Genomic DNA, 11,920 nt, shown 5'->3' on the forward strand with positions numbered 1-11,920 from the left:
GCTGATTCACGTCTTAGTTGTGGAATAGGGTCTCCTGCTCGGCGGGTACTCTCCTGTGAAAGCAAGGGTTGGTGAAGGGGAAAGATCTTCCCCGGGAATCCTAGTGAGAAAGAGAAGTCTCTGAAGAAAGTGAATTTTTCCCTGGCAGGATTGATTTGCCACTCATTGGGGAACTTTCTTGAAGCATTTTGATGACATGCTATGCCAGATTATAATGAAAGAGATCATGAGGAACCTTTATGCTCTCTGCAGTGTTTAATTGCACTTTAAGGCAGATAAATACATTGCACTAGATACATACTGTTTTTTCAGACGTTGCTCTCTAAGCACTTTCCATCTCTTTTTTTTTTTTTTTCTTATAGCTATACTACATCTAATTAGCTGTAACTTAGCGTTTGGGTAGGCTATTCAGCATTCTTAAATACCTTTTTCACTTTTATATCCTAAACAGAGTAGTACAACCTGGGCTTCTTATGCAATGGAAACTTAACAACCCTGAAGTCTGACTGTGGACACTTCTTCCTGAGGCAGGACACTTTGTCCTTATTGACAGTAAACTCTGCCCTTGCCTAAAAAAAGCTGCTTTCAGCTGGGTTGAAAATGGCGTGCTGTGTTAAAGAGCGCATGGATCCAGTCAGTACTGGTCCGTGGAGTTCCCTACAGGTGATGGGCAGATCAGCCAAGTTTCTTTTGTCCTTTGCATTGTAAGTGCTTTGTGTCTCACTTTCTCATTCAGTAAACATAGTCTCTTGGCAAGGAAGCATCACATTGAAAGTAAAATCAGTAGGTTGTCTTTCTGCAAAAGGGGAATTTTAACACTACATTCTCTTGCCTTTTATCTGCAAAGCTTGTTTGTTTTTTCCTGCCTCTTCCATGAAGATAATAAAAATAAAACCGACATTGGGGTGGTCTGGCTGAGCCACCATGGACCTGAACTTCGAAGGTTAGTTCAGGATCTGTTGATATACTAAACATGTAATGCTAACAGCATTTCACATCTGCAACTTTCCTGTTGTCGTTTTACACTCCTGAGCCTAGGGTGATACTGTTAACTGGAAAAGAGAATGCTGCTGATGGCATGACAATTCTGCATGTGTATAAATGCGGTATGTACTTGCCAACAGGTCCTCTGAACTACTTGCCATGGCGCTTTCAATAATTTTCACTTTGAAAATAATCTCTAATTAAGAATTTTTCTCATTGATAGACTTGCTTTATTCTGTCAAAGGTGTTTAATAGATTGTTCCGTCTAATCTGGCTAGTCACTTCTAGCTAAAGCCAGTCTAACATCTAAAACTTCCCATGGAAATGATAAACGCACTACTACAGATGGGAAAAACCCTCTCTTCCTTTTTGCAGGAAATACTACTGTGGTAAATTAAAGTTAATCTCTTATTTAAAAATACATATTTTTGTCAGTGTTATTGAAACTAGTCCTATTTATAGACGTGAAAGTCTCACATAGGATCTCTCTTGCATTTCTATGAAAAGCAAAGAGGGATTTCAGTACAAAAAATTTTGAAGGAAATAACGCTGTTCATAATAACTAGGGGCAATGGATGGGCATTATCATATCAGCTTGCTTCCATCTTACTCTTCTTTGCTGTGCAGAGAACATTTCATGAATACGCAGAACTGTTTAAAGTATTTTTCCAAAATTCAGAAACCAAACCAAACTGGAAGAAGTGACTCAGTAATGTAAGGGTTACTGCTGCTATACAAAAGTTCTTGGTCTCCTTCAACAATAGGCTGTTCAGCAAAATTATTTCTGTATTTTATATGCCTCTCTTGCCCTTTCTGAAGTGCAGGTAGACTTAAGGCTTCGTTTAACCAGTCATCTAATCATGTGAGCAGAGTAGGAAACTGCCACTGTAGGTGGACGTGCACTTGGAACCATTGCAAACTGGAATTAAAAGAAAAATTGCTGATTTGATGTTGAGGATGTAGATATTATTTTTACTTCTTCCACTGCACATGCTTAAAATCTTCCACTTGTCTGTTCACTTCTGTTTTTTCATCTATATGGGCATAGTACTGTTCTGCACGTTGGCTCATTTTTCACGTTTGCACCTTTCTTATCTCTTTAAAATATTTTAACATGAGATTATATAAATAGAATCTTTCGTGCAAGTTTATTCAGACCAGATTATCTGCAAAATGTGTCTCATCACTAGTGCAAATGCAAGCAAAAAGTCAGTAGGTTTTTATGGTCCGCTCAAGTATATGGTCCACTCTGTCTGCCCTTAGAAATGGCTATATCTGTTCAAAGTTGCAGTTTGGTTTGTCATGAGTCCTTACAGTCTGCCCGAAATGCGAACCTAAACTTAGGCCTGGTCACAGAAAGGCATGAAGAATAAGCAGAACTCAGTATAATTGTTTTCCTTGTCTTTAAGCTATTGGACCTGTGCTTTATAGTGTTTTGAGATGGTTTGAAAAAGGTTCTTGAAGTAGAATCTGTTAGTGCATACCAGGCTGTAAAGCAGCATGTGATATATTTGATGTAATCTTGATCAGCTAGCGCTGCTATCTCTGTTTCCTTCCCCAGCTCCTCCAAACTAATATGCAACTACTTTTTATAAGGTCCTTTTGACTTGGACCATATAGCGGCATTTTTTAATGACCTTGTAGGTCTTTACAGAATTTGTTACATTTTTTCAAGAAATATTTCTCAGGTGTGCGAATGAACTTCTGGTTGTACAGATCTGACCGGAGTGGTCAGTAGCCCTTTGCTTTGCTTCACTGTCATCTAGTGTGGAAGTCCCGTGTTCATTCAAATGCCATCTATGCCTGATGTGGAGCAGGGACTCTATGTTAGTGTTCTATGTTTCATATAAATGTCGTAACAAACAGGCTACTTTAATTTTACTGTGTAAGGACTTTTTTTTTTTTTTTTTTTTAACTTATCCTGGGGGGAAAAAAAGTTGTTCTCACTAGTGAAGAATGAAAATACCCAGCCTTACATTTATACAAATTTACTGTTGGGTTGGGGTTGGGTTTTTTTGGTATAGTTGCATACCTAAAGTACATTCTTCTAATGACAGCCTGTAAAACAGCATTGTATAGAACTATTTGGAAAAAAAAAATGTTCTTGTAGTCTGCGTTAAGGTGAACTGACTCTTTGACCTGTATGCTCAATTTAATTTCCATGAAAAACAACATTATACGAATTAGTAAATGGATATGGAGGGGCATACTGCACAAATGAGGAATATATACATACTTCCTCTCATCAAAGTCCTTTCCGACAGAAAATATTTTCTTTTCTCTCTCTTGTTACAGATCAAGCATATGATGGCTTTCATTGAGCAGGAAGCCAATGAAAAGGCTGAAGAAATAGATGCAAAGGTAAAAATGGAGGTTCAACGTCAGTAAGTGCAAAAGGAAAGCGACATCTGACATTCTGTTTTGATAGTTGCAGTCAGAGCAGGCTTAGAACACTTCTGCAAACTACAGCTTACTTCACATTTAGTTACTGCACAGCAAAAAATGATGCTACCAAATTAAGTTAATATTTGTTAGCTTTTGACAAATCAAAACAAGTCGGAGCTATTTTTGGTGAAAGTTTTCGTAGTGGTTCTTAAATATAAATTTATTCATATGCAAGTTCATTCATTTTTTTTTAAGCAGTCAGGAGAGCCGAATGGCAATGTGAATGGGCTGGATTAAGTGGAACACCTTCCCCCATCTCCTAGACATAACTTGACATCACTGAGGATTAAAGGAGTTCTCTGCATAATTATGAATTCTGCTAAGGTTTGTCATAACAAGCTATTTACCAGAAGGATTATTTTTAATTTTTGCTTGACTTCCATAGCGTGTCAGGCAGAGACATTAGTAGTAAAAAAAAAAAAAAAAAAAAAAAAAAAAAAAGAAGAAAAAAAAAAAAAAAAAAAAAAAAAAAAAAAAAAAAAGTAAAAAGTAGCAATAATACTAGTAATCTTGCACAACCATTCATACATGTACCAAAATGATAAAAGATGAAAGTTAAAGTGGTTAAATTGTGTTGGTGAAAGTTTGTTTGTAAGCAGGTTCATAACAGTACCTAAACCCGTGTAGCCACCTGCAGACTTAATTCTAGATGTGATTTAGTAGGTATCCTGGGGAACTAAAATATAAATTTACATGTAAGGTGTGAGTTGAATTACTTGCAGAATCCTTCGCTTAGGTTAAGCTGCAACAGACTGAGTTTAATAGTAACCTGGTGATAGAATATAGATGTTTACTAAGGAAGGATTAATGGTGCCTTACAACCCTAACAATCTGCATTATACCAATACTGAAATATCTTATTGGTGTTGGACTTGGCATATGTACTACTAATAATATTTAATCTCCCTTAAACATTTAGATCTACACAGATATTTAATCAATACTAACACAGGTATTCCTGATCATCTGCATATAGAAGTCAGAAGCTGAGATTAGATTCTCAGGTATAAATAGGAAGACTTGCCATGTGTTTTCACATGCTGTCTTGCTAGGCTTTATAAAAAAGTAGTAGCTATACTGTCACTCTCCTTGTGTAAGAATTGCTTAAAGTAATGAAGTTTGTGGACACTGAGGACTGGGTAGCTTGTTTTAGGTAGAATCTCTTGTAGTCAGAAAAGAGACCGATTCTGCAAAACCAAATCAGACCCGAAGTTCAGATAAAATGAGTTTTGCTCAACAGTATATAATACATACATTTGGTAGTTTTGCACCTGAGGAATAAATACTGCAAGGAAGCACATGTCAGTCAATTGATATAATAAGCTGTATCTTAGTTAGCAAAGTTCTAGTTCAGTAGAACACATCCTGAACTCCCTTTGACTTGAGTACTAGTTGACATGTTTTGTTTATATGGAACCATAAATTGTATCATCCTAGCTTATTTATGAATGTGCTCTGAAAGCATGGCTGTTTCATTTTGATTCTGTGTTTTTCAGCCCATGGAATCAATTTCCACTTCAGTTATTTAATTTTTACTATAGGCAGAAGAAGAATTCAACATTGAGAAGGGTCGCCTTGTTCAGACACAGAGGCTGAAAATCATGGAGTATTATGAAAAAAAGGAGAAACAAATTGAACAGCAAAAGAAAATGTAAGTTTCTTATGTTAGATGGCTGCCTTCAGAGCCTGAGCTCTGCCATTTTATTGCTAATTTTATACAAAACTGTTTTTCCCTGGCAAATAGGCAAATTGTATGCAATATATTTAGTTCTAATTATGAGTTTCTAGTTTTCCTGGGGAGAAATTATCAAAGGTGAGCTACAATAATATAACTGTTAGTAAGTGTGGTGAAAGAATCTTCCATATCCCTTGATGTAGTTAATGTCTAGAACTCTACCCTGGTCTATTACTCTGGGACAAATGTTCATGTCAGATTTAGTTTTGGTGGGTCTTTACTGATGGGCGGGGTTCTGCATTGTAATAATTTGTGCAAGTTCATAAACATTCAAACAGGTAAACAGCTTTGTTATTAAACGCTGTAGTATCGTTATCTGTAAATGTAAAGTATACAGTTAAATGTTGCAGCTCTTCTGTCAAAGTCTGATGGATTGATTCAACTTTATCATGCAACTTGCAGTCAGATGTCCAACCTCATGAATCAGGCAAGGCTGAAGGTCCTCAAGGCAAGGGATGACCTTATTGCAGTGAGTATCTCTGTAGTAAGGACACAGAGGTTCTATTCCTACCATCTGTTAGGAAATGTTCTTAACCATTCTCTAAAGGAAAAATATGATTTGTGATTGAGTGGCACTTGCTTCAACATACAAAAAACCAGCTTTCCCAGCTACTCTGAAAAGTCATTAAGGATTTAGTCTGGCTTCAGTAGTCTGCTTTTGCTTATTTTCATCGTTTCTATTACCTGCTTTTTTAGGGACGTACAGTTCTCTACCAGGAGCATTGCAGGCAGCAGTTTTATGTATAATTTCGACAGTAGCTTACTTCTTTAAAGAGCAGGCACCCTTTCTTGCACGGATGGTAGAACTTTGAAGTTCTGCTTGCCTGAAGTGACATTTATGCATTAGAACTGGCATGGCTTAAGCAAGTAGCCTTAAAATGGCACTAACTGGGTTTTTCTGTCTCCTTTAGTGGCCCCTAATATATGAAAAGGTTTGTTTCTTGTTCTAGTAGGTGACCAGTCTGTGTGTTGACATATAGGGCGAGTGATCATTTATCAGAGCAGGCTACATTTAGACTTAGTTCAGGCTTACTATGTTTAGCTTACACCACGCGGAGTGTATTCTGATTCTGCTCACTGTACAGCTTGCAGGTTTTCTATTGTCTCTTACCCCGTCTCAGAAACAATACTCTGCTAGATGGTGCTGTTGAGCTATTGGAAAAGCTGCAAGACCTGTAGAAGTCAAAAATAAAAAATTGGGTAATGTTGTTCATGTTGATGCTACTATGAAAAAGGGGAGTTAGCAGAAGAAAATCACCAGTTTATTGATTCTTTAAACCTAGTTTCAAACTTGAGATTGTGTTCACAGAGAGGAGGAAGGTGGGTGGCTGAAGAGCTAACTCTATTGTGATAGTCTCTGCTGGATAATCTCTTCCTCATTTATCATCTGACTCAACCTCATGCTTCTGAGTAATGCATAACACTCTTCCTCATTTTAAAAGAGCTCAAGTCACATGCTGCTAGCTCTTTCTTCCTTTATCAGATCTTTGGCCTCTTTCCTAAACAAGAGAGATGAGCAGTTCCAGAAATGCTATGTTACTGTAGGGTGGACAATATAACTAGATTTGACCATGATACTGAATTGTGATAGTGTTATATCCTAGTACTGATTGTGTTAACGTGCACTGTTCTTTTAAATGCTATGAGGCAGGACAGTAAAGACAGGTTTATACCAAATCATACAGTTTTTTTATCTGAAGTAATTATGACGGTTCAGTTCTAGGATCTGTGTTTGAATTGACTCAAATTTCTTAAAAGTTCAATCTCATCTGATACTGATTTGCTGGATAAAGATAATAAAACCAACTACTTCAAATTAAAAATAAGCTCTTGCTTTTAAATTTTGACTTGCATTTACTTACAATTAAATTATACCTAACGTGAATATTGTTTGATAAAAAGATAAATTAGATTTCTTTGCTCAGCCACAAAGCTGAAAAAATAGTTATTCAGACGGCTTTACTAGCTTACATTAGGCAATGATTTACAAAATATTTTAGTTTGTTTGCCTGAATTAATATTATAAATACTATCCTTTTACTACTGAGGTCTCCCTTTTTCATGAAAAAGGAATTCTTGTCAGGTTATAATGGGTTCAGATCAGGGCAGGGAGAATGGAACGGTTTGGAAAGGATATTGTGCCATGTACAGAGATGAAGGTCTAGCTTGGATGAACACCAGCTGGAGTGTACGTTTACGTGTTGGCAGGGTGTGATAGCTATGATAGGAGTACAGAAAGTTGGTAGGCATGAAACCAAATGCCAAACAGATGGGCTGTGCAGATCTGATTTCTTCTGAATGTAGGATTTGCTGAATGAGGCCAAGCAGAGACTTGCCAAGGTGGTGAAGGATACTGCCAGGTACCAGACGCTGCTGGATGGACTAGTTCTACAGGTAAATATTTGAATTGTAACAAATAGATGATCACAGCCCCATCCTCCTAGGTGTCTGTCTTCAAATGTAACCCACTGGAGGTTACAGTTGTATTGGAGTCTAGATCAAATGTGGCTGGGTGATCTTTTGAGTTTTAAACATCACTTCTGCTATGTCTTTCAAACTTGGATTCTGAACAGATAAGTCAGCAGCTTATTTTGAGGTGTAAAACCTGGTATACCAAGCAGCAGTTCCATTATAAGAATAATTGCAGATGCATGCACATACATTGTAACATGCATGCTTGAAGCTTCTGTAGTAAATAGTTGGATCAAATGCACCTTTGGCAAAAGCTGTTTCTCCAAACCTGTAAGTTGATAGTTACCCTCTTTTAAAATCTTTTCGGCATTTGAGACTTAAGTCCTGGCTTTGACAAGTTTACTGTAGTGTGGCATGCATCTGTGACAGACGTACAAGTAGAAGTCAAAGCTTTGCTTAGCTAGAACACTACCCCCAAGCCCCAGAAATTAACTGCCAAAAATGCAATAAGCATTGGCCAGGTTCAATTGTGTGACCACTAGTGCCACCTTCTGCTGTGAATGGGTCCTTTTGCTATAAACTCTCACAGAAGCTGGCCACAAGCACTCCTGTCCACAGTTTGATGACAGTTTTCTTAACAGTGTTTCCTACCAGTTTGTGCTTCCGATTCAGTGCTGTTTCTTTGTCACACCTAGGTCTGGTATTGCTGTACAACAAACAAACATGTCTCACTCCTGCAAGCTGGCCACATCTGTCTTGGCTCATTATGTTTGATCCAGTGACGGATCTGTACTCATCAGTACTCACAGTTGGACTAGATGATTGTTGTAGGTCCCTTCCAACTGGAACTAAGCCTGTTCTGTTCTATTCTATTCTCATGTATTACTGTAGGAACTGCAAGGCAGGAGTTACTAGAACAGGCATCTGAAACCACTGCCTGTCTTCTCCAAGAGCTGCACAGGAGAATGTCAGCTTGGCTGCATGCTCAGTCTACTTAGACAGCAGTGATCCTTACATACGTATACATTGTCTGGGCAACTCAATCCTATGATACATAGGCTTGATTGCTCTTGAGTTCCAAACTTGAAGCTAACAAAGAAACACTTAATCCATAGTTGCAGGCTCTTTCCCAGATATTCGTGATGTCCTCTCAGAATATCTGCATGAGATGAACTTGTGAGCAAAGTACTAAAGAATCGAGGCTAATATTGTCAGGTTTTAGTTTTCAAACTGATCAGCTCCATTCCTTTCTTGGGCTTAAATAATTTTAAGACAATTAAAATGTTGACTTTCTGATACTGTAATGGTTATCTTGTGCAGGGATTCTACCAGCTGCTTGAACCCAGAATAGTTGTTCGGTGCAGGAAACAGGATCTCCCTATGGTTAAGGTAAGGCACCTAGAATAGTTTGACAGTATCCTGCTCACAAAGACTGGGACCTGACTGTGAATATTTGCTGGTCAGATCCCATCTGTATGACATGAAAACAAGCTTTGCTTGCTGCACTTCTGCTGCCAATACAATGCAAGAGAACAAGCATGCTTTTTAAGTTGGGGATCATTTGCTTGCTTGGATATTACCTAGGAAACTTCAGACATTGCTACAATATTAAAAATAATAATTGGATTTGGCTCAAAAGCCATACAGAAATACATTTGCTTAATTTAAAAAAAAAAAAAAAAAAGCCCTCAATCCCTTAATTTTGTTATTATAAATGATTGAGTGACCAAACCCAAGTGGCGCGCTAGCATTGGTCAATGCTAATTGGAGCTTTATTTTGTATCCTAGACTGCTGTACAGAAGAGCATTCCCATCTACAAAAATGCCACAAAAAGGGATGTGGATGTTCACATTGATCAAGACAACTTCCTGCCAGAGGAAATGTAAGGAGAATGGGAGTCTTTTATACAGAGAACTAACTTAATGCAACTTTTCAAGCCACCGCTTCTGCTAGAACAGTCTCGGAAAATTATGTAGGGAATATCCCCACAGTGTGTCTGCTGCTGTTCTAGTGGAATTTGGCACTTCTTTGTGTTAATCAAGCACAGACTCTGTGGTTTCCTCTAGACAAGCACTGTCTCAATCAAAAATGTCAATGAAAGTTTTGTGTAACCTTCAGCCTGATTCACAGTGCCGAAGCAGAGAATAACTGTAGGTGGAAACTTAACTAACTGTTGATCTTTTAAAGAGAGAGAATATGGATGTAGCCGTGCTTTCTATCTCAAGATGAAGCAAACTGAATCATAAGGTGCTGCAGAATAATCACTTGATGGGGTTTGTGTCTGCTATGTCTGCAAGGCTCTATTTCCATATAGTATGATAAAGAACATGGCACAAAGCTGTATATTCTGATTGTCAGCGATTGTTATGTGTGGGCTAGCAAACGACACTTCTAGCATTTTTCTTCACTTCCGAAAAGCTGGAAACTGTCTATTAATAACAAAATACGGAGTCTGAAGCTGTTTTGAAGTGAAAAATTCCTTATCTCTGCTTGCATTTAGATCATGCTAATGAAGACCCTTGTATGTAGCTGTGGTCTCTGATAACCCCAAAGATGCTTTGCACTCTGCTTCAATGGATCACTTTGTGCTGATTCCTATTAAGACGTGATCAAAAAAAGTTTGCTTTTTAAAAAATAAAAATCTTACCTATGTATCTGACTTGCCTATAAGCACTGACGTGGGATAATCTCTCTGCCACATTCTGACTTTGAGATGTACCATGGATTTCATAGATTTTTTTTTTTCCCCTTTCTAGTGCTGGAGGTGTTGAAATCTATAACAGTGATGGCAAAATTAAGGTTTCCAATACCCTGGAAAGTCGGCTGGACCTTGTAGCTCAGCAGGTGAGTTTCTCTAACAGCCAAGGTGAAGAAGGTATAATTCGTTTTGTCTTGCAATTAAATTCTAGTGTTTCCAATGTGTTAATTGTCACAATAGTGTGTGGGATCAGGTTTCAACGTGGATGACAAGTAAGAAGTTACTTTTGAATGGAAAGAAGCAAATGACCTACTGTTCTGCTTCTCTACAACAAACATGGCTTTTCCCATAATGATGCCTTTTGAATTAAGCATGAGCATATAACTCTAGAAATTAGGATACTGAAAGACTTGTTATGACTACAGTGTAGTCAGATGTTGAAATGCTGAGACTAACTTGAATTACTGAAGCTAGCTTGAGTACTTTGTCTTGAGACCTGTTATACCCTAGTGGAAGAAACTAGCTCTGGCATCTCCTTCTTATGCTGCAGCATAGGCAATCCTTTAAGTCTATAGAGTAGCTGGCAATATATGATCAGGTAAAGGCTTCAGAAAACTCAAATGAACTGACCTCTTAATTTTGAAGCTTAGCTTAGCTAGCACACAGTGCCTGCAATGAGGAATGTAGAGCAATTGTATTGCCCATTGCATGTAACTGATGTACTCTTTCTCAACAGATGATGCCAGAAATCAGAGTGGCTCTCTTTGGTGCTAATGCCAACAGGAAGTTTTTGGACTAAACCTCTATGAAAGAAGGTGGGATCTGTTCCACTGCCATACTGAAGAGGATGCAAAAGCATCTGCTAATTTAAAATCTTGAAATATAACATTACCTTGTCATCCAATATCTGTTCTTCAATGGAATAATTTTGCATACCTGCTGTGCTTAGCCTCTTTACTTGTGGTTAGAAAGTATTGCTTGAAGGATGTGAAGACATACATATTCATCCAAGCAGTGACACTAGAAAATGGAGGCTTTTGGGCTCTTGGCTTTCCTTGCACTATTGTGGCTCTGTAAGGACAAGTGGTCCATTTAGGGTCACTCTCTTTGCTTTGGCCACATCTCTTTCAAGTTGTCTAATCTGTGAAGTAAATTACTATGCTGCCGATGGGAAATTCCTTTTCAGTTAAGGTCTTCAGTGTTATAGAGGGCATGCATCCCTTCCCAGGGTTAGTAGTTTAATTCATCTTACTTGGTCAGGCATCATTCTGTTCTGTATATGTGATTAAAACAAAAAAAAAAAGCCTGAGCCTGTAAAACTTTATTTATTAAAATAAAAATGCGTGTGTGTATGGAGTTCTTTGTAGCTTCTCTCTGGGGGATTGGCAGCAACCTTTGAAAAGTTGTCTTGTGTGTATAAGGACTTACTACTTGAGAGCTGTGTGTAATAACTGTTCTGTGAAGCTAAAATTTGAGTGCATGGAGCTATTTGCTTGAGTAATGTTGGATTGTAGGCATGCCTTCTGAATAGGGCTCTAGGATGAGCTTCATTCTTCCTGAAAAATGGGTCAGTAGTTTTGCTGTTTGGTCCCTCAGTCTATTTTCACAAGGGAGAATTAGAGTAACACAACTGCACTATTTAGAT

General features: G+C 38.0%; 1 protein-coding gene across 1 annotated transcript; it reads left to right on the forward strand.

Annotated features, from left to right (window-relative positions):
* The first annotated feature begins 624 nt into the window (after positions 1–624).
* LOC104627440 (V-type proton ATPase subunit E 1) lies at positions 625–11,631 on the forward strand. The gene is made up of 9 exons (XM_010295703.1): positions 625–663; positions 3,280–3,345; positions 4,971–5,080; positions 5,567–5,633; positions 7,469–7,558; positions 8,897–8,965; positions 9,365–9,459; positions 10,334–10,421; positions 11,012–11,631. The coding sequence occupies exons 1-9, from the start codon at positions 625–627 to the stop codon at positions 11,072–11,074; spliced, it is 687 nt and encodes a 228-aa protein (XP_010294005.1). The 3' UTR covers positions 11,075–11,631.
* The last annotated feature ends 289 nt before the right edge of the window (positions 11,632–11,920 follow it).

Source organism: Phaethon lepturus, unplaced genomic scaffold, assembly GCF_000687285.1.
Source record: "Phaethon lepturus isolate BGI_N335 unplaced genomic scaffold, ASM68728v1 scaffold30699, whole genome shotgun sequence".
Taxonomy (NCBI): domain Eukaryota; kingdom Metazoa; phylum Chordata; class Aves; order Phaethontiformes; family Phaethontidae; genus Phaethon; species Phaethon lepturus.